The sequence below is a fragment of the Procambarus clarkii genome, chromosome 27, assembly GCF_040958095.1.
Source record: "Procambarus clarkii isolate CNS0578487 chromosome 27, FALCON_Pclarkii_2.0, whole genome shotgun sequence".
Taxonomy (NCBI): domain Eukaryota; kingdom Metazoa; phylum Arthropoda; class Malacostraca; order Decapoda; family Cambaridae; genus Procambarus; species Procambarus clarkii.
The window spans coordinates 3,940,096-3,962,652 of NC_091176.1; the positions used below are offsets into that span (position 1 = coordinate 3,940,096).

The following is a 22,557-nucleotide window of genomic DNA, read 5'->3' on the forward strand; positions in this document are numbered from 1 at the left end:
TGTATTTTGTGTGTTTACAGGTTACAATTGTGTATGTAAACTAAAGTCTTTGAAAATGTAATAACTTATTACGAAACACGTTCAGGCGTCGCATCAGACTAGAAATAAAAATGAATTTTTGAGAATTGATTTTTCAATTACCATCGACAGTGAAAAGAAACATAAGAAATATTGAGAAAATTCGCGTTAGAATTATTAATCTTACCTTTTCGGTCATATTCAACAACATATGTTTACAAGAAAGACTGCTATCAATATATATATATATATATATGTCGTACCTAGTAGCCAGAACGCACTTCTCGGCCTACTATGCAAGGCCCGATTTGCCTAATAAGCCAAGTTTTCCTGAATTATTATATTTTCTCAATTTTTTTTCTTATGAAATGATAAAGCTACCCATTTCATTATGTATGAGGTCAATATTTTTTATTGCAGTTAAAATTAACGTAGATATATGGCCGAACCTAACCAACCCTACCTAACCTAACCTAACCTATCTTTTTAGGTTAGGTTAGGTTAGGTAGCCGAAAAAGTTAGGTTAGGTTAGGTTAGGTAGGTTAGGTAGTCGAAAAACAATTAATTCATGAAAACTTGGCTTATTAGGCAAATATGGTCTTTCATAGTAGGCTGAGAAGTGCGTTCTGGCTACTAGGTACGACATATATATATATATATATATATATATATATATATATATATATATATATATATATATATATATATATATATATATATCCTATTGCAGACTTCATAGGAGTCCTTGGGATTTGGAATAGCTAATTGTCCTTAAAGCAGGTCACTGGGGACGACCCAGACCAGCCTATGACAGTTCTGTACCACCCATGTGTCATCCTGAAATGTTGAAGTAAAGCCTCAAACATCTGGTATTGAACTTTGAACAGACATGCATTCACCTATCAGGTGTTTTTTCAGCATTGTTAAATATTAGGGGGTTATCTGTTAATCTAATTTAAATTAAATATTAGATGGGAAACCATTTTCACTTCATCAGGTCCGTCATAGAGCTGAGTAAATGTCAACAAAGGGTCCAGGTGAGGAAGGAGAGGGCGGGCGTCGCCGTCCTAGAGAGGTAGACCAGCTCACAAGTCACCATGGAATCTCCTGGCGTAGCCAACCTCGGCAGGTTTACCAGACCTCAAGTGACCATTGGAATTCCTGGCGTAGCCAACGTCGCCAGGTAGACCAGCCCACCAGTAACCATCAGCTTTCGCGGCGTAGCCAGCCTCGACAGGTGGATCAAAGGCCAAGAGCGGATGGTGTGTCCTGGCGTAAGCAGCCTCGGCAGGTGGATCAAAAGCCAAGCGTGTGGACGCCGGCCTCCGACAACCAAGGGAGTTCAGGTAACACAAAATAGGTCCGCCATCTTGACTGTGGAGGATGTTGGGAGTAGTTCTGACGAAGAATGGTTGGACTTGCAGTCGTGCCGCTCACAGGTAGCATTTGTTTCTCTTGTACTGTGTTCCATGTTTGGACTTTCTGGCAGTTTGTGCAGGTATTGCGACTTGAAAATTGTGGCATTTTATCTTTATATATTTTTTTATTTAGGGGGTAAGGTTTTGTTTGTTGGTAATGTATTGGTTATTGATGGGGCTGTTTCACTGTTGGTGTGGCTGTCTTGACTCTGTGTGTGGTGCTCAGGGTTGCTGGTGTGGACCAGGTGTGTGTGTGTGTGGTGCTCAGGCTTGCAGGTGTGGGCCGGGTGTGTGTGTGTGTGGTGCTCAGGCTTGCAGGTGTAGACCAGGTGTGTTTGTGGTGCTCAGGCTTGCAGGTGTGGACCAGGTGTGTTTGTGGTGCTCAGGGTTGCTGGTGTGGACCGGGTGTGTGTGTGTGTGGTGCTCAGGGTTGCTGGTGTGGACCGGGTGTGTGTGTGTGGTGCTCAGGCTTGCAGGTGTGGACCAGGTGTGTTTGTGGTGCTCAGGCTTGCAGGTGTAGACCAGGTGTGTTTGTGGTGCTCAGGCTTGCAGGTGTGGACCAGGTGTGTTTGTGGTGCTCAAGCTTGCTGGTGTGGACCGGGTGTGTGTGTGTGTGTGTGTGTGTGTGTGGTGCTCAGGCTTGCAGGTGTGGACCAGGTGTGTGTGTGTGTGGTGCTCAGGTTTGCAGATGTGGACCAGGTGTGTGTGTGTGTGGTGCTCAGGCTTGCTGGTGTGGACCGGGTGTGTGTATGTGTGGTGCTCAGGCTTGCAGGTGTGGACCAGGTGTGTGTGTGTGCTGCTCAGGCTTGCAGGTGTGGACCGGGTGTGTGTGTGTGTGGTGCTCAGGCTTGCAGGTGTGGACCAGGTGTGTGTGTGTGTGTGTGGTGCTCAGGCTTGCAGGTGTGGACCAGGTGTGTGTGTGTGTGGTGCTCAGGCTTGCAGGTGTGGACCGGGTGTGTGTGTGGTGCTCAGGTTTGCAGGTGTGGACCAGGTGTGTGTGTGTGTGGTGCTCATTTTTGCAGGTGTGGACCAGGTGTGTGTGTGTGTGTGTGGTGCTCAGGCTTGCAGGTGTGGACCAGGTGTGTGTGTGTGGTGCTCAGGCTTGCAGGTGTGGACCGGGTGTGTGTGTGTGTGGTGCTCAGGTTTGCAGGTGTGGACCAGGTGTGTGTGTGTATGGTGCTCAGGCTTGCTGGTGTGGACCAGGTGTGTGTGTGTGTGGTGCTCAGGCTTGCAGGTGTGGACCGGGTGTGTGTGTGGTGCTCAGGGTTGCTGGTGTGGACCAGGTGTGTGTGTGTGTGGTGCTCAGGTTTGCAGGTGTGGACCAGGTGTGTGTGTGGTGCTCAGGTTTGCAGGTGTGGACCAGGTGTGTGTATGTGTGGTGCTCAGGCTTGCAGGTGTGGACCGGGTGTGTGTGTGTGTGGTGCTCAGGCTTGCAGGTGTGGACCAGGTGTGTGTGTGTGTGGTGCTCAGGCTTGCAGGTGTGGACCAGGTGTGTGTGTGTGTGGTGCTCAGGCTTGCAGGTGTGGACCGGGTGTGTGTGTGGTGCTCAGGTTTGCAGGTGTGGACCAGGTGTGTGTATGTGTGGTGCTCATTTTTGCAGGTGTGGACCAGGTGTGTGTGTGTGTGTGGTGCTCAGGCTTGCAGGTGTGGACCAGGTGTGTGTGTGTGTGTGTGTGTGTGTGTGTGTGGTGCTCAGGCTTGCAGGTGTGGACCGGGTGTGTGTGTGTGTGGTGCTCAGGTTTGCAGGTGTGGACCAGGTGTGTGTGTGTATGGTGCTCAGGCTTGCTGGTGTGGACCGGGTGTGTGTGTGTGTGGTGCTCAGGTTTGCTGGTGTGGACCAGGTGTGTGTGTGTGTGTAGTGCTCAGGGTTGCTGGTGTGGACCAGGTGTGTGTGTGTGTGGTGCTCAGGTTTGCAGGTGTGTGTGTGTGTGGTGCTCAGGGTTGCTGGTGTGGACCGGGTGTGTGTGTGTGGTGCTCAGGTTTGCTGGTGTGGACCAGGTGTGTGTGTGTGTGTATGGTGCTCAGGCTTGCTGGTGTGGACCAGGTGTGTGTGTGTGTGTGGTGCTCAGGCTTGCTGGTGTGGACCAGGTGTGTGTGTGTGTGTGGTGCTCAGGCTTGCTGGTGTGGACCAGGTGTGTGTGTGTGTGGTGCTCAGGGTTGCTGGTGTGGACCAGGTGTGTGTGTGTGTGGTGCTCAGGGTTGCTGGTGTGGACCAGGTGTGTGTGTGTGGTGCTCAGGGTTGCTGGTGTGGACCAGGTGTGTGTGTGTGTGTGGTGCTCAGGCTTGCTGGTGTGGACCAGGTGTGTGTGTGTGTGTGGTGCTCAGGCTTGCTGGTGTGGACCAGGTGTGTGTGTGTGTGGTGCTCAGGGTTGCTGGTGTGGACCAGGTGTGTGTGTGTGTGGTGCTCAGGGTTGCTGGTGTGGACCAGGTGTGTGTGTGTGTGTGGTGCTCAGGGTTGCTGGTGTGGACCAGGTGTGTGTGTGTGTGGTGCTCAGGGTTGCTGGTGTGGACCAGGTGTGTGTGTGTGTGGTGCTCAGGGTTGCTGGTGTGGACCAGGTGTGTGTGTGTGTGGTGCTCAGGGTTGCTGGTGTGGACCAGGTGTGTGTGTGTGTGGTGCTCAGGGTTGCTGGTGTGGACCAGGTGTGTGTGTGTGTGTGGTGCTCAGGGTTGCTGGTGTGGACCAGGTGTGTGTGTGTGTGGTGCTCAGGGTTGCTGGTGTGGACCAGGTGTGTGTGTGTGTGGTGCTCAGGGTTGCTGGTGTGGACCAGGTGTGTGTGTGTGTGGTGCTCAGGGTTGCTGGTGTGGACCAGGTGTGTGTGTGTGTGGTGCTCAGGGTTGCTGGTGTGGACCAGGTGTGTGTGTGTGTGGTGCTCAGGGTTGCTGGTGTGGACCAGGTGTGTTTGTGTGTGGTGCTCAGGGTTGCTGGTGTGGACCAGGTGTGTGTGTGTGTGGTGCTCAGGGTTGCTGGTGTGGACCAGGTGTGTGTGTGTGTGGTGCTCAGGGTTGCTGGTGTGGACCAGGTGTGTGTGTGTGTGGTGCTCAGGGTTGCTGGTGTGGACCAGGTGTGTGTGTGTGTGGTGCTCAGGGTTGCTGGTGTGGACCAGGTGTGTGTGTGTGTGGTGCTCAGGGTTGCTGGTGTGGACCAGGTGTGTGTGTGTGTGGTGCTCAGGGTTGCTGGTGTGGACCAGGTGTGTGTGTGTGTGTGGTGCTCAGGGTTGCTGGTGTGGACCAGGTGTGTGTGTGTGTGTGGTGCTCAGGGTTGCTGGTGTGGACCAGGTGTGTGTGTGTGGTGCTCAGGGTTGCTGGTGTGGACCAGGTGTGTGTGTGTGTGTGGTGCTCAGGGTTGCTGGTGTGGACCAGGTGTGTGTGTGTGTGTGGTGCTCAGGGTTGCTGGTGTGGACCAGGTGTGTGTGTGTGTGGTGCTCAGGGTTGCTGGTGTGGACCAGGTGTGTGTGTGTGTGTGGTGCTCAGGCTTGCTGGTGTGGACCAGGTGTGTGTGTGTGTGTGGTGCTCAGGGTTGCTGGTGTGGACCAGGTGTGTGTGTGTGTGGTGCTCAGGGTTGCTGGTGTGGACCAGGTGTGTGTGTGTGTGGTGCTCAGGGTTGCTGGTGTGGACCAGGTGTGTGTGTGTGTGGTGCTCAGGGTTGCTGGTGTGGACCAGGTGTGTGTGTGTGTGGTGCTCAGGGTTGCTGGTGTGGACCAGGTGTGTGTGTGTGTGTGGTGCTCAGGGTTGCTGGTGTGGACCAGGTGTGTGTGTGTGTGGTGCTCAGGGTTGCTGGTGTGGACCAGGTGTGTGTGTGTGTGTGGTGCTCAGGGTTGCTGGTGTGGACCAGGTGTGTGTGTGTGTGTGGTGCTCAGGGTTGCTGGTGTGGACCAGGTGTGTGTGTGTGTGTGGTGCTCAGGGTTGCTGGTGTGGACCAGGTGTGTGTGTGTGTGTGGTGCTCAGGGTTGCTGGTGTGGACCAGGTGTGTGTGTGTGTGTGGTGCTCAGGGTTGCTGGTGTGGACCAGGTGTGTGTGTGTGTGTGTGGTGCTCAGGGTTGCTGTGTGGACCAGGTGTGTGTGTGTGGTGCTCAGGGTTGCTGGTGTGGACCAGGTGTGTGTGTGTGTGTGGTGCTCAGGGTTGCTGGTGTGGACCAGGTGTGTGTGTGTGTGTGGTGCTCAGGGTTGCTGGTGTGGACCAGGTGTGTGTGTGTGTGTGGTGCTCAGGGTTGCTGGTGTGGACCAGGTGTGTGTGTGTGTGGTGCTCAGGGTTGCTGGTGTGGACCAGGTGTGTGTGTGTGTGGTGCTCAGGGTTGCTGGTGTGGACCAGGTGTGTGTGTGTGTGTGGTGCTCAGGGTTGCTGGTGTGGACCAGGTGTGTGTGTGTGTGTGGTGCTCAGGGTTGCTGGTGTGGACCAGGTGTGTGTGTGTGGTGCTCAGGGTTGCTGGTGTGGACCAGGTGTGTGTGTGTGTGTGGTGCTCAGGGTTGCTGGTGTGGACCAGGTGTGTGTGTGTGTGTGGTGCTCAGGGTTGCTGGTGTGGACCAGGTGTGTGTGTGTGTGGTGCTCAGGGTTGCTGGTGTGGACCAGGTGTGTGTGTGTGTGGTGCTCAGGCTTGCTGGTGTGGACCAGGTGTGTGTGTGTGTGTGGTGCTCAGGGTTGCTGGTGTGGACCAGGTGTGTGTGTGTGTGGTGCTCAGGGTTGCTGGTGTGGACCAGGTGTGTGTGTGTGTGTGGTGCTCAGGGTTGCTGGTGTGGACCAGGTGTGTGTGTGTGTGGTGCTCAGGGTTGCTGGTGTGGACCAGGTGTGTGTGTGTGTGGTGCTCAGGGTTGCTGGTGTGGACCAGGTGTGTGTGTGTGTGTGTGGTGCTCAGGGTTGCTGGTGTGGACCAGGTGTGTGTGTGTGTGGTGCTCAGGGTTGCTGGTGTGGACCAGGTGTGTGTGTGTGTGTGGTGCTCAGGGTTGCTGGTGTGGACCAGGTGTGTGTGTGTGTGTGGTGCTCAGGGTTGCTGGTGTGGACCAGGTGTGTGTGTGTGTGTGGTGCTCAGGGTTGCTGGTGTGGACCAGGTGTGTGTGTGTGTGTGTGGTGCTCAGGGTTGCTGGTGTGGACCAGGTGTGTGTGTGTGTGTGGTGCTCAGGGTTGCTGGTGTGGACCAGGTGTGTGTGTGTGTGTGGTGCTCAGGGTTGCTGGTGTGGACCAGGTGTGTGTGTGTGTGTGTGTGGTGCTCAGGGTTGCTGGTGTGGACCAGGTGTGTGTGTGTGGTGCTCAGGGTTGCTGGTGTGGACCAGGTGTGTGTGTGTGTGTGGTGCTCAGGGTTGCTGGTGTGGACCAGGTGTGTGTGTGTGTGTGGTGCTCAGGGTTGCTGGTGTGGACCAGGTGTGTGTGTGTGTGTGGTGCTCAGGGTTGCTGGTGTGGACCAGGTGTGTGTGTGTGGTGCTCAGGGTTGCTGGTGTGGACCAGGTGTGTGTGTGTGGTGCTCAGGGTTGCTGGTGTGGACCAGGTGTGTGTGTGTGTGGTGCTCAGGGTTGCTGGTGTGGACCAGGTGTGTGTGTGTATGGTGCTCAGGGTTGCTGGTGTGGACCAGGTGTGTGTGTGTGTGGTGCTCAGGGTTGCTGGTGTGGACCAGGTGTGTGTGTGTGTGGTGCTCAGGGTTGCTGGTGTGGACCAGGTGTGTGTGTGTGTGGTGCTCAGGGTTGCTGGTGTGGACCAGGTGTGTGTGTGTGGTGCTCAGGGTTGCAGGTGTGGACCAGGTGTGTGTGTGGTGCTCAGGGTTGCTGGTGTGGACCAGGTGTGTGTGTGTGGTGCTCAGGGTTGCTGGTGTGGACCAGGTGTGTGTGTGTGTGGTGCTCAGGGTTGCTGGTGTGGACCAGGTGTGTGTGTGTGTGGTGCTCAGGGTTGCTGGTGTGGACCAGGTGTGTGTGTGTGTGGTGCTCAGGGTTGCTGGTGTGGACCAGGTGTGTGTGTGTGGTGCTCAGGGTTGCAGGTGTGGACCAGGTGTGTGTGTGGTGCTCAGGGTTGCTGGTGTGGACCAGGTGTGTGTGTGTGGTGCTCAGGGTTGCTGGTGTGGACCAGGTGTGTGTGTGTGTGGTGCTCAGGGTTGCTGGTGTGGACCAGGTGTGTGTGTGGTGCTCAGGGTTGCTGGTGTGGACCAGGTGTGTGTGTGTGGTGCTCAGGGTTGCTGGTGTGGACCAGGTGTGTGTGTGTGTGTGTGGTGCTCAGGGTTGCTGGTGTGGACCAGGTGTGTGTGTGTGTGGTGCTCAGGGTTGCTGGTGTGGACCAGGTGTGTGTGTGTGGTGCTCAGGGTTGCTGGTGTGGACCAGGTGTGTGTGTGTGGTGCTCAGGGTTGCTGGTGTGGACCAGGTGTGTGTGTGTGTGGTGCTCAGGGTTGCTGGTGTGGACCAGGTGTGTGTGTGGTGCTCAGGGTTGCTGGTGTGGACCAGGTGTGTGTGTGTGGTGCTCAGGGTTGCAGGTGTGGACCACGTGTGTGTGTGTGTGGTGCTCAGGGTTGCTGGTGTGGACCAGGTGTGTGTGTGTGTGGTGCTCAGGGTTGCAGGTGTGGACCAGGTGTGTGTGTGTGGTGCTCAGGGTTGCAGGTGTGGACCACGTGTGTGTGTGTGTGGTGCTCGAGTGATTCATTACAGCTCACATCCACTGAACTGTAAATCCATCCTTCTGAAAATGTATTATTAAATTCGAAAGTACTTAAGGAAATTCCTATCTTAATCCTTCCTTACCTTCGTGGTCTGACACTCTCATATTGTTCCTCACGTCTTTATTATTAATGATTTACACGCACATATATATATATATATATATATATATATATATATATATATATATATATATATATATAATGTATATATATGTATATATATGTATATATATATATGTATATATATGTACATATATATATATATATGTATATATATATATATATATATATATATATATATATATATATATATATATATATATATATATATATGTATGTATATATATATATATGTACATATATATATATATATATATATATATATATATATATATATATATATATATATATATATATATATATATACATTATACATCTTCCTGTGATTCAGTAACGAGTTGTAACTTAATATTTTCAGAGTGCCAAAGAGAGAGAGAACTCCTAAATTCTGAAAGGAAATTTTCCACGGAAGCTGCAGTATTTCCCATAAAAGTGCCAAGTCGGCTGTTTATTATTAGTAATGTGGTAAGAGGGTGCAGCAGGACAGCTGCTGTGACGACACCGAGGGGGCAGGAGGCTGTTGAGGTCACCTGTACAGTGCCCTCAGGTGAAGGGCGTGGCAGTGGGGGTGCCAGTGGCAGGACGGGTGCCATACTTGATAGTTGCCCTGAAGGGGTGCCGTCATCTGCCGCCAGCGAGGTCACACATCTGCCATGTCCGCTACCAACATTAACTTCTGACACCTTGCTTCGTGACTTTTGGCCGCGGCCTATTGTTATGTATCTTAATTTTCCAAAGTTAACGAGGGGGAATGTCAATATATTTGGCTACATTCCCAGTCAATTTCCAGCTGGTGCAGAATTGACAGTGACGGAGGAGGAGCAGCATAATACGTTAAGCATGTTGACGGTTGACATCTGTCAAGACACAAAGCAGGTGACAACTAAACCTCACTTTGACAATGACAGTTCCAAAGTCAAAATATGGTGCTTTGACACCTCACAAGATGCAGAGGAACAGGGCCTCTCCACTGAGCACATACTGATGGTTCTGGGAGGACACGTGCAAAATGTTCTTGAAAGTCATTTTAACAAGATCTCAAATGTTCAGCGTGAACTTGAACTTGCTCGGCAGCAGGAGAAAGAGTCGCCCCGCGATGGGAGTGCCTTACCAAACTCCATAATACAGGATCTAGTGGATAAGGAAAGACAGTTAGTTCTTCAGAAACAAGAATTCCTGCTATACATGAAAAAAATGTTTGATGAACTTGTTGAACCACAAAGACCAAGCAATTTTAAATGGCCAGAGAATGAATTAAATTTAGTTTTCACACTTGAGTGCAATAGATTGTTTGATGCCTCACCAGTTTACACAAGACGCTCCGATATCCTTAACACTGTTAAAACCAACCAAGTTACAGTCATAGTGGGTGAGCCAGGGTGTGGGAAGAGCTCTCAGATCCCACAATACCTGCATCATGCGGGTTTTCTCAACAGTGGCAGTATTCTGTGTACTCAGCCATGCAGGATTGGAGCAAAGATGTTAGCCTCCTATGTCACCGGGGAAATGCTTAGTGGTGGACAGTTTGTCAACCACCTACATGACAAAGCGACTTATGTTATACCAGAGACAAAAATTGAATATGTGACAAATAATACACTCTTACGTAAATGTCTGAAAAATGAGAATCTTACAGAAGTTTCATGTATCGTCTTGGAAGCACACGAACGGAGTTTGAAATTAGATATTCTACTTGGGCTGATAAAACGCTGCCTCCAGAAGCGATCAGATCTTCGCCTTGTTATCACGTGTAATGCTCTAAATCCAGCACCCTTTGTCGAATACTTCCAGCAGTGTCCCGTGCTGGAAGTAACTGGTCGAAAGTTCCCTGTCACGGTAGAATGGAAGGATACTGGACCGTTTGGTAACTTTGTAAATGAAGCTGCGAAGACAGCTGTGAAGGTTCACCAGTCAGAGGAAGAAGGGGACATTATAGTAATATTATATTCACCCTCCTCAGCGAGCAGTTGCTATGAAAGCTGCATCAATTTAATGGGTTATAAGACAAAGGATTACGTTGCCCTGCTTCTTCATGAGAATTTAGAGGATCATCGTAAACAATGCGTCTTTAATCCCATTCCTTATTTTAATGCCATTCCTAAACGGAAAATCATCTTCTCCTCAGATTGTGCAGAGATTTTTGTAACCATACCCAAGGTTAGGTACGTCATTGATGCTGGATATACACAAGTTAGGGTGTTTACTAGAGAAGCTCAGTGGAAGAGGAAATATACTGTAAGAGATATATCCCAGTGTAGTGCCAAGCAGAGGCTGGGTGTGGTGGGGCGGGTGTCTTCAGGAACATGTTACCGGTTGTACACACCCGCTCATCACATGAAAATGGATGACAATGCTCCTCCCGAGATAAAAAGTATTGATCCCTGTATGCTTGTGTACAAATTGCTAGACCTAGGTATTGACCCCAGAAAGTTTGACTTCATTACTAAGCCAGATGTTCAAGATTGGAATGAAGTATATTCTAAACTGACAAGAGATGGAATAATTGTTGGGAACCAAATTACAGACATCGGCCGGTGGATTGTCGAACTGTCTCTTAAACCAGAGACTTGTGAACTGGTTTATGAAGGAGTGCGTGAAGGCGTTGGTCTGGAAGCCATTGTATTAGCTGAATTGTACTGGAGAGAAGTTTTTGTGTCAGAAAAGAGAGACAAGAAGTTGGCTGCAGCTCGGAAACTTGCACTGTGTCACGATGGAAGCGACCACTTGACTGAGCTTAATGTGTTCACACAATGGCTTGAGGTACCAGATGACAACAAACACACCTGGTGTTCCTACTATTTCGTTCAACAGCGTTCACTGACAGATGCAAATGCAGCCGTTTGCGAGATGTTGCGAAGAATTAAGAAGGTATTTAAAATAGACATTAAATTTGTGTTTCGTAAATTGGCTGCAGAGGACTGGTTGCTGAAAAGTCTGTTGTTCAAATTGTTGAGAGGGAGATTGAGTTACTATCTGGGACATCCAGCAGGTGGGTACTATATTATCTCAGATGGGGGAAGGGTTCATATTGAACAAACCTCTGCTTTGCATCTACTTGGAGTTCAGCCAGAATGGGTAGTGTCCAATGTAGTTAATACTTACCCTTGCACTTCTGTAGCAAAATATACACATGTGCCATCATATTTGATCGGACAGGAATTAAGGAACGGATGTCTGTCATTAGACATGGAAGAGTTACAGAACAACCGTGTGGCAGTAGTGTGCCGGGTAGGTGTAGGGGATCAGCTGGCTTGCAAATTTTTCTCGTCTAAATACCTTGAAACTTTTAAGTTATTCCTCTTGGAAAAGTTTCCAGAGTCAGAGGTATTTGTTTTCTATGAGAAAGAGAAGAAAGAATTGCAGTTGGTCGCTTTAAAGGACAATGAGTCAGATCTCCACGGAGCTGCTTTGGCAGCTCTTGCTCCTCTGAAGGCAAAGTTCCTACAAGAAAAATGCCTAGAACGTTTTGGACAAAAGCTCCGTGGCCTGAGGGCACTCATAGGAGCAGGGGGGAGTGTTTCAAATATACTCACATCAGAGGAGTCCAAAACAGTCATGATTCATGTACCAGAACATAATACAGAGATGTATACTGAAAGCATATTAAAACTATTTGAGGAGAATGGAGAAATTGAAGATTACCAAAAATACATTCAAACAGAAAATTCAAGCTTATGGGGACACATTACATATGAGAAAATTGGAGCCGCTCTCCGGGCTGTGGAAGACCTGGAAGCTGATCTTGAGAGCAATTATGGTTTGGTTGTGCAGCCAAATGGTGCCAACAACTTAGCTATCAAGATTCAGTGGCATAGAAATTTTAGTCTAAAGTTAGGATACATACGTTTTAGTGATGAGAAGTACCACTTGGAAGCTGTTGAAGAGTGTAACTCACGCGGGTGGTTGGGAGGTGCACAGTTAGCCATCAGCGAAGATAAGAACTCATTAAGAATACTCCATTTGGATAAAGAGGTGACGGAATACAGTCTACAGAGTGACATCGCAGCTGCTTTGAACATTGATCCCAGAGACATATTAGAGGTTAGGATTCCAGAATTGAAGGTAAAACAATGGAAAATGCAAAAGCAGTTGTCAAACAAAATTGGGGACTTGATTAAATTTGATGCAGTTAGTTTATACTTAAAAGAGCCATGTGAAGGAGATGTTAACTTTACTGCCTATTATGTTTTGAAGAACACTGATGATGTGCATATTGCATATAAACATTTATGTAAATTTTTGCGTCTGGAGAAAAAAGTTGGAGGAGAGGCCTCGCCCGACAGCTCCCTATACATACAAGAGAAAGTCTTCCAAATAAATTATAACAAACTTCTGGAACTTGTTAATGAAATGGAAGAGAACGGAATGTCCGTAGCATTAAAACATCTTCGAAATGGAGATGTAATGATGTACTTGAGTTGTGAAGATGCCAGAGTTCTTGTCACAGGAAAACTGAAAGTGGAAAAGGTGGTTGCAGGGGAAGTAATCGATTTGAAGTGTGAGGGAGGAGCCAAGGTGTTGTTCAAGCAGGAAGGGAAGGCAGTTCTGGACGCCATCATGTACACTACTGCCACTCTGATCGTCACTGATGACAGGATAACAACACTCTCCATCCATGGACCAACAGAAGCCCGCCAGAGTGCTAAGGATAAGATTTACAAGTTTTTACAGCTATCAGTGGAAAGTTTGAAATATATAGAATTGACAGGGGGTGGGAAGCCTCCAGGGGTGATGAAAACTCTGATGGAGACATATGGAAGTACTCTTGGGGGCTTACGGGCTGAGACTGGACTCTCCGCCTTAAAGCTGGATTACAGGAATCATCGACTATATTTGTTTGGGTCAAGGAAGTGTGTCAGGAAGGCAGCTCATGTTGTGAATAAGGTCATGCAAACTCTGATAGGCGATGGATCAGCGCTAAATAAAGATGACCCGCTATGTGTGATTTGCTTGTTCCCAATTAATACCAGCAATACCTTGTACAGACTGGAATATTGCGGACATGCTTATTGCCAAAGGTGCATAAGATTACATATAACCCAAGCTGTCAACAATAAAAAATTCCCTTTGGTTTGTTTTGTGAAGGAGTGTGACGAAATGTTTACCTGTAGAGATCTCACCAATTTGAATTGTTGTCTGGAGAAGAGGGCGGTGACCCGTGCTTCAGTCAGTGCCTTCGTGGATGGTAACAAAGGACTTCACTACTGCGTCACTCCTCTCTGCCAGTCAGTGTACAGGGCCGCCCCGAAGAACAGCGCTCCGTTCACCTGTCCAGAGTGTAGCACCAAAATATGTATCTCTTGTCACACGAACTTTCACGACGGCTTCACTTGTAAGGAGTATAGACGCCTCTTGAAAGTTTCAGCATCTGGAGAGGACAGTGACAATTGAACTATCGTTCTTTCATTTTGATTTAGGTGTCTAATATTGGTATTTTCTTGCGTATAACTTTCTTCCCGCCAAACGCACACCGAAACTACGACGTTGGTACAACGTTCGAACAAGTTTTAACACTTCCTAACCAGTTATAACAACCAATATAGCAAGTTGTAACAACGTTTCAATACGTCATAAATACATGAAGCCAAGATGTAACAACTTTATTACAAGTTGTAACAAGCGGAAAATAGAGACAGTTAAGGTTTGTGTTTCCAGGGTTATCATACACACACACACTGCACATGCAGTCTCTCCACAAGACTACTATATAGTAAGGAAAAAGAAGGTATCAGGTATCACCCAGGTATCAACCAGGGAAGAGAGAGGAGGAGGAGGAGTGGCCCTGCTGATAAGGAAGGACTGGCGTTTTGAAGAGATGGATATCCCGGACAGTGAAGGATTCACAGACTACATAATGGCCACGATGACAATGGATGACCTAAGATAATAGTAGCAGTAATTTATAACCCTCCATTAAATGGCAGAAGACTCAGCCAGGAGTTTAACACGTGGTTGCCATGTTTTATTCATGAATATATACATGAGGTACAGTTCAGCCTCTTGGGTCCCGCCTCTCGTCCCTTAATTGAGTGATGTGTATGTTCAAGAGCCTATTGTGTATTTATATTATTATTTGATTGAGGCATTAATATAACGATTAATGGGGGATCTTGACAAGAATATTTAATGTGATATATGTATTGGCTGTGAAACATTTTATATGAAGGATGTTAAGATGCTTGGGATACTTCTCACATACAGGTATTCTTATAATAATTTTGTATGTACTTTGAACTGGTTTCTAATAAAAGTTGTCATATAACAGTGTTTAAATACTCACAATATTTTATTATTATCATTTCATTGTTGTTATAATGTGAGTATTCTTTTAAGAAGACCAGTTAAAAGAAAGCACCATCACAAGCTATTGTTCCTAGTATTTCTACAACCCGTCCTCGACTCAAGTCCATTCCATCCAGGGGTCGACCCCACAGACGCATTCATAAATTTTTACATGTTGTTCATTCAAACTTGAATTTTCTCAAATATAAATTAATATAAGATAATAGTATATTATGCATATATAGGCATAGGTTAGGTTAGGTGTTTAGGTTCTGTTGGCGATTATTTGTATTTGTAGTACGTGGGTGAAGCATTTACAGCGTTGTGGTTCGAATAAAAGTCGTCAGTGAATCAATTGTTCCGGAAGTGTTCGAACGTCAGCAGTTGTGAGTCGTGTGTAAACCGTTTTTCCTTCATAAACAGGGGGTTTGGCGGGTGCATGGAATCACTTTTGAGTCTTTGTTTGGAGGACGGGCTGGATTTCTATTACAAAAGTGAATCCCTTCGAATTTACTAAATTCGAAGGGATTCAAATTAGTTTGAATTTACCAGGCCGTCCTCATAAACAAAGGCCAAAGTCCATTCCATGCACTCGCCAAACCCCCTGTTTATGAATGGAAAGCAGTTTACACACGACTCACAACTGAATACGTCCGAACACTTCCAGAACAAGTGCTTCACTCACGTCCTCCGTTCGAACCACAATTCTATAATGCTTCAGCCACGTACTTCAAATACAAATACTCAAATACTCGCTCGAGTGGTGGAGGTGGTGCCTCGCTCGAGGAGTGGTGGTGGTGGTGCCTCGCTCGAGGAGTGGTGGTGGTGGTGCCTCGCTCGAGGAGTGGTGGTGCCTCGCTCGAGGAGTGGTGGTGGTGGTGCCTCGCTCGAGGAGTGGTGGTGGTGGTGCCTCGCTCGAGGAGTGGTGGTGGTGGTGCCTCGCTCGAGGAGTGGTGGTGGTGGTGCCTTGTTTAAGTCGACAAATTCCTATAAACAGATCCCACACTGGGAGGTGGACATATCGCGCACTCTAACGGTTAAGAGAGAGCTTTCGGCTCTCCAGGCGAGGCGCTCCTGGCGCCATATCTTAGCGAATCTAACGAGGCTGGAACAAGCAAGATATCCGGCCCCCAAAACTGCTATCTACCCAAGTCGCTCTGTCACTTCCGGTTCCGGTATCATGTTTATGAAGGCCCTGAAATCTGGGAGTGTCCAGCCGAGCCTGTGGGATGATAAGGGAGCTGATAAGATATCTTGAGCACCTGTTAGTGAGGAGCTGAGAAAGGAGGTGACATGAGGGAAGAAGTGGAGGTGTAACTCCTCCTACCACTGTAACCCTCTACCTGATACCACTGTACCACTGTAGGTTTACCCACTGGTGTTCTAAGGTATAGTTCCTTAAACAGTCTACACAATGTTTACAATGTAGTGTCGGTTACAGTGTAGTGTTCACAATGTAGTGAAGGAGCCGGTCGGCCGAGCGGACAGCACGCGGGACTTGTGATCCTATGGTCCTGGGTTCGATCCCAGGCGCCAGCGAGAAACAATGGGCAGAGTTTCTTTCACCCTATGCCCCTGTTACCTAGCAGTAAATTAGGTACCTGGGTGTTAGTCAGGTGTTTCGGGCTGCTTCCTGGGGGTGGAGGCCTGGTCGAGGACCGGGCCGCGGGGACACTAAAGCCCCGAAATCATCTCAAGATAACCTTGCCACCACCCCATTACATTCCACACGATTGTAGTAAGTTCAGTAGAACTTCGGTTTCAACTTTTTTTACCCTGTCGTAGCTCAGTCGATTAAGGCAGCGTCTGGGATGCTCCCGGCCGCAGGTTTGAATCCTCGTCACGGCCCTTGTGGATTTGTTCATCCCATTATATTCCTTATTACAATAGAGTTGATAATTACTAATTAGTGGATCGCCTGTGGTTCACGGGGGGGGGGACCACCGCATCCTGTAGACTTTAATTACTACTGAGAGATTTCTTCTCTTGATGTGATCACTTACTGACATATATTAAACAATTTAATACTGGAGAATTTGCGAGGTTCATACAAGGAGGTTCAACGGCCAGGGGCCAGATTCACTTGCGCACTTACGCAAGTACTTACGAACGTGTACATCTTTCCTCAATCTTTGACGGCTTTGGTTACATTTATTAAATAGTTTACAAGCATGAAAACTTCCCAACTAACTGTTGTTATTGTTATAAACAGCCTCCTGGTGCTTCGAAGTTCATTAACTGTTTAATAATTGTAAACAAAGCCGCCAAAGATTGGGAAAAGATGTACAGGTTCGTAAGTGCTTGCGTAACTTCTTCGTGAATCTGGCCCCGGGAGTTAACAATGGAGGGAAAACCATCGACACACAAAGAAGGAAATGTAACAAGATTGTATCAAGTCGAAATGATGATCACCACAAATTCCTGTCACCTATACTGGCAAATTCCTAAGTCAATATCCTACACTAGCAAAATGGTAAGTTATTTAGACACGGGAAATATACCAGAGATATGACACATTACCTGTGACCACGGCCTCTCACAGCTGCCTCTCACAGCTGCCTCTTACAGCTGCCTCTCACAGCTGCCTCTTACAGCTGCCTCTTACAGCTGCCTCTCACAGCTGCCTCTCACAGCTGCCTCTCACAGCTGCCTCTCACAGCTGCCTCTCACAGCTGCCTCTTACAGCTGCCTCTTACAGCTGCCTCTCACAGCTGCCTCTCACAGCTGCCTCTCACAGCTGCCTCTCACAGCTGCCTCTCACAGCTGCCTCTCACAGCTGCCTCTCACAGCTGCCTCTCACAGCTGCCTCTCACAGCTGCCTCTTACAGCTGCCTCTCACAGCTGCCTCTTACAGCTGCCTCTCACAGCTGCCTCTTACAGCTGCCTCTCACAGCTGCCTCTTACAGCTGCCTCTCACAGCTGCCTCTTACAGCTGCCTCTCACAGCTGCCTCTTACAGCTGCCTCTCACAGCTGCCTCTTACAGCTGCCTCTCACAGCTGCCTCTCACAGCTGCCTCTCACAGCTGCCTCTCACAGCTGCCTCTCACAGCTGCCTCTCACAGCTGCCTCTTACAGCTGCCTCTCACAGCTGCCTCTTACAGCTGCCTCTCACAGCTGCCTCTTACAGCTGCCTCTCACAGCTGCCTCTTACAGCTGCCTCTCACAGCTGCCTCTTACAGCTGCCTCTCACAGCTGCCTCTCACAGCTGCCTCTCACAGCTGCCTCTCACAGCTGCCTCTCACAGCTGCCTCTTACAGCTGCCTCTCACAGCTGCCTCTTACAGCTGCCTCTCACAGCTGCCTCTTACAGCTGCCTCTCACAGCTGCCTCTTACAGCTGCCTCTCACAGCTGCCTCTTACAGCTGCCTCTCACAGCTGCCTCTCACAGCTGCCTCTCACAGCTGCCTCTCACAGCTGCCTCTCACAGCTGCCTCTTACAGCTGCTTCTCACAGCTGCCTCTTACAGCTGCCTCTCACAGCTGCCTCTTACAGCTGCCTCTCACAGCTGCCTCTTACAGCTGCCTCTCACAGCTGCCTCTTACAGCTGCCTCTCACAGCTGCCTCTCACAGCTGCCTCTTACAGCTGCCTCTCACAGCTGCCTCTCACAGCTGCCTCTCACAGCTGCCTCTCACAGCTGCCTCTCACAGCTGCCTCTCACAGCTGCCTCTCACAGCTGCCTCTCACAGCTGCCTCTTACAGCTGCCTCTCACAGCTGCCTCTCACAGCTGCCTCTCACAGCTGCCTCTTACAGCTGCCTCTCACAGCTGCCTCTTACAGCTGCCTCTCACAGCTGCCTCTCACAGCTGCCTCTTACAGCTGCCTCTCACAGCTGCCTCTCACAGCTGCCTCTCACAGCTGCCTCTCACAGCTGCCTCTCACAGCTGCCTCTCACAGCTGCCTCTTACAGCTGCCTCTCACAGCTGCCTCTCACAGCTGCCTCTCACAGCTGCCTCTCACAGCTGCCTCTCACAGCTGCCTCTCAACCTGGCCTGTAGATGACTGGGTCGAGCTCCGGCTCCCGTTCCCCACTCCCAGGTACTCTGAATACTATCACCCTACACCGGGTTTTATTATTATTATTATTATTATTTTCTACCACAGACGTGGCCAGACATTTACAATGCTAACCAGCATATATACATTTACTTCTGTCTTCTATGGACAGGGTTAGAGAAGTGTTAAACATATAGTTCAGGGGTTTATTGAACACTCAACCACAGAAGGTGATTCGGTGCTTTTAAAATGCTAAGCTAACCAACATACGTAAATACCCTGTACATAGATACACAGAGTTACGTTTGCCCTACGTAAAGAGCAAAGTAGAATGAAGGTTTCTTCATTCTATTTTGCTCTGATGAAGGCGAATTAGCCGAAAACGCGTTAAGCATTCTATATTTTTCAAATGTGGTTTTTCCCGCTTAAATATATACATATATACATACATACACATACACATACATACATATACATACATTTATGGCTCTCCTACTCTGAGAGGGTAAGATAGCTGATAGAGAAACTAGTGTGTGTTATTAAGCACTTAACCACTGAAGGTGATTAAGGTGCTTTTACAAGCTCAGATTATATAGTTATAACACATGCATACATTGTATAATTGATACATGACATGGTCAATCTTGGGTACAAGTTCAATATATCATCAAGTGTTCCAGTATTCATATAGTAGTTACAGAGTTCAGCATACCTCAGCCCAGGAGGGCGAAAGTCAGTCAATATGGGAGAGAGAGAGAGAGAGAGAGAGAGAGAGAGAGAGAGAGAGAGAGAGAGAGAGAGAGAGAGAGAGAGAGAGAGAGAGAGAGAGAGAGAGAGAGTTTTCCTTGGTGTTGGCTGCTTCTGGTCAATGGAATGTTTCCATTAAGATGTTTGCAACCAAAATTAACTGGTGAGTACTTCAAAGACTCTGCAGGGGGTCAAAGGTCGCCTGGGTCTGACCTCTCCCGGAGGGTAGGGTTCCTTGCATGTTACAGAGGGAGAGATGGAACGGACGGGAACTTGGGTTGTTCCCAAGGAACGGGGACTGGTAGGAAGAGGATGGGATGGAATTTCGAAGCGTTCAAGTGCCGGGGGCACAATGCGTACACCGTTAACAGGAAGATGCACCCGTTAACTGAACGGTTCACCCGTCAACTGAAAGGTGCACGATGCACCTGTTGGAGTACCGCAAAACAGGTGGCTTAAAAAGTTTATTGTTGCGTGTCCGGGCGTGAGCCACTCGGGTGATCCGGACTCCATGCTGCCTCACCCTCTCTCCCCAGGTAAACTCCTCACCTGGGCCACGGTAACCCAATTCCTAGTCAGGTAAACCTGCCTCTGTACAGGTAAACCAATCCACAAGCACTCGCAGGTGTCTGGGAAGAGAGGACAAGCTTAGCCTAGTGACCAGCCACGTATGGTGACAGCAAGGCGGACAGTCCGCCTTCTCTCACCTCTCACTGTTACACATTTATTAACTTTTTCCTTCGCCTGCACCTTGCCATCTTCGTAACTCCTCCTCACTCTGAGGGGCTGGGGAGACGTTTGGGCCTTAGAAAACCTCGATGTTGTCAAGGGTCAGCAAGTCTGACGTTTGAGCCTTAGAAACCTTGGTGTTGTCAGGGGTCAGCAAGTCTGGTCAGCTTTGATTGTTAGACCACTGTTTCTCATAAGATTAGTGTGTGTAATCCACCTGCACACTCGGGCAGAGCGCTAGCTCCTCAGCCCGCCTTGCAAGCCTCAGATGTGTAATGCGGTGACTCTCTTGTATTACTTAGCGCGTCTCCTTTCTGAAGTATTTGTTGTGTGAGCCTTTGTTATCTCTCTCTTGTATTGTCCATTCGCTCATTACCTTTAAGGCAGGTAGGGTTTCTTGACATTCTATCTTTAAGGTAGGGAAGGTTCCTGACATTCTACCATTAAGGTAGGGAAGGTTCCTGACATTCTACCTTTAAGGTAGGGAAGGTTCCTGACATTCTACCTTTAAGGTAGGGAAGGTTCCTGACAGTCTACCATTAAGGTAGGGAAGGTTTCTGACAGTCTACCATTAAGGTAAGGAACCTGGTCCTTCGAACCGCATCTTTCAAGTGAAGAAGCTGTAGAGACACAGGTGAGAGAAGACTTGTAGAAATATAGAACATGGTCGGCCGAGCGGACAGCACGCTGTACTTGTGATCCTGGGTTTGATCCCAGGCGCCGGCGAGAAACAATAGGCAGAGTTTCTTTCACCCTATGCCCCTGTTACCTAGCAGTAAAATAGGTACCTGGGTGTTAGTCAGCTGTCACGGGCTGCTTCCTGGGGGTGGAGGCCTGGTCGAGGACCGGGCCGCGGGGACACTAAAGCCCCGAAATCATCTCCAGATAACCTCCAGATCCAGAAAGGTTAAACAATTATTTCAGCACCAGTGACGGGCTGTCCGCCTTGCTGACACAAGAGAGAGAGAGAGACATGTTTAAGATGTGGAAACTACTCAGCAGGCTAGTGTCTGTCTGTGGCCCAAGATGGCAATCATTCTAGAGTCACACTTGTTAGTCCTGTTTACACTTGGATCTAAACTAATATATTGTGACAATGTTCTCAGGTGATCTGGAGTTCTAGCGTGTGGTGAGTGGAAGATTGTGGGCAAGAGGGCGTGAGCCTCTTAGAACACCTTGTACTCACTGCTAGTTGTGTGTGCGGGGGTTGAGCTCTGGCTCTTTGGTCCTGCCTCTCAACTGTCAATCAACAGGTGTACAGGTTCCAGATTGTGTGTGTGTGTGTGTGGGGGGGGGGGTAGTGTTGGTGGTGGAGCAGGGAACACGTGTCGGAAAACCCGACACCATTTACTAATATTAAATACAATAGGCAGATAATATTGCTGCTGGGTTGTATAAATAAATTCACTCACAGAAGATGTAGTGGAATTTTCCGTCAATAGAAAACGGGATATTATTGCCAAATTTCGCTATTAATTCCACCAGCAAATTCTGTTGGGAACATTCTTAATACAGGAGTACGCAATCTTTGGACTTTAATCGTCATAAAAACATCTCACTTGAATCAACTTAATTATTAGTACCAAAGTACAGTAAATGTGGCCCTTCTACCACGTCTTGACATTTAGAGAAGAGAGCCAGGGGTCTAGATTCACGAAACACTTACGCAAACACTTACGAACCTGTACATCTTTCCTCAATCTTTGGCGGCTTTGTTTACAATTATTAAACAGTTAATGAGCTCGGAAGCACCAGGAGGCTATTTAGAACAATATCAACAGTTGAATGAGAAGTTTTCATGCTTGTAAACTGTTTAATAAATGTAACCAAAGCCGTCAAAGATTGAGGAAAGATGTACACGTTCCTAAGTGTTTGCGTAAGTGCTTTCGTGAATCTGGCCGCAGGGCGTCAGTGGAGGAGGGCCAGGAGTCAGCCATTGTTATTTTAACATGTCGCTGGGGCAGAACTCCTATAAACTCCCCTTGGACAACAGAGTTACAGGACTAATAATACTCCCTTTATCAACTCCAACTTTGTCTGCAATAGAGTAGTGTCCCTTCCGAGTGCTATATTATCTTGCGTATTAGAGGCCTTTAATATTAAGATTTAGGATATTATCTGGTTATGACACGAGACTGTGACCAACCTATGGTGAGCAATATTCTCATCCTTTTATTCAATATACCAATATTTCCTCTGATATAACTGTCATATTAGGATTCCTGCTATTACTTGTGGATGTACTAACTAATGTACTGGAGTACATTAGTTAGTACATCCACCCTTTAACAGGTGGAATGGAAGAGGAAGAATTACTAATAACCTAGTACTCCAGTACATTAGTACTCCAGTACATTAGTACTCCAGTACATTAGTACTCCAGTACATTAGTACTCCAGTACATTAGAGGCCAGCCACACCCACAGTGTATCCTAGTACTCCAGTACATTAGAGGCCAGCCACACCCACAGTGTATCCTAGTACTCCAGTACATTAGAGGCCAGCCACACCCACAGTGTATCCTAGTACTCCACTACATTAGAGGCCAGCCACACCCACAGTGTATCCTAGTACTCCAGTACATTAGAGGCCAGCCACACCCACAGTGTATCCTAGTACTC

At 48.3% G+C, this 22,557-nt stretch overlaps 1 protein-coding gene across 1 annotated transcript in view; it reads left to right on the forward strand.

Annotated features, from left to right (window-relative positions):
• Positions 1-14,447, forward strand: part of LOC123762733 (uncharacterized) — a 48,884-nt gene extending 34,437 nt beyond the window's left edge. Inside the window, exons 2-3 of the mRNA XM_045749463.2 lie at positions 1,016-1,364; positions 8,544-14,447. Of these exons, the coding sequence (XP_045605419.2) occupies positions 1,037-1,364; positions 8,544-13,576 (5,361 nt within the window). The 5' untranslated portion in view covers positions 1,016-1,036 and the 3' untranslated portion in view covers positions 13,577-14,447. The remainder of the gene's footprint in view (positions 1-1,015; positions 1,365-8,543) is intronic.
• The last annotated feature ends 8,110 nt before the right edge of the window (positions 14,448-22,557 follow it).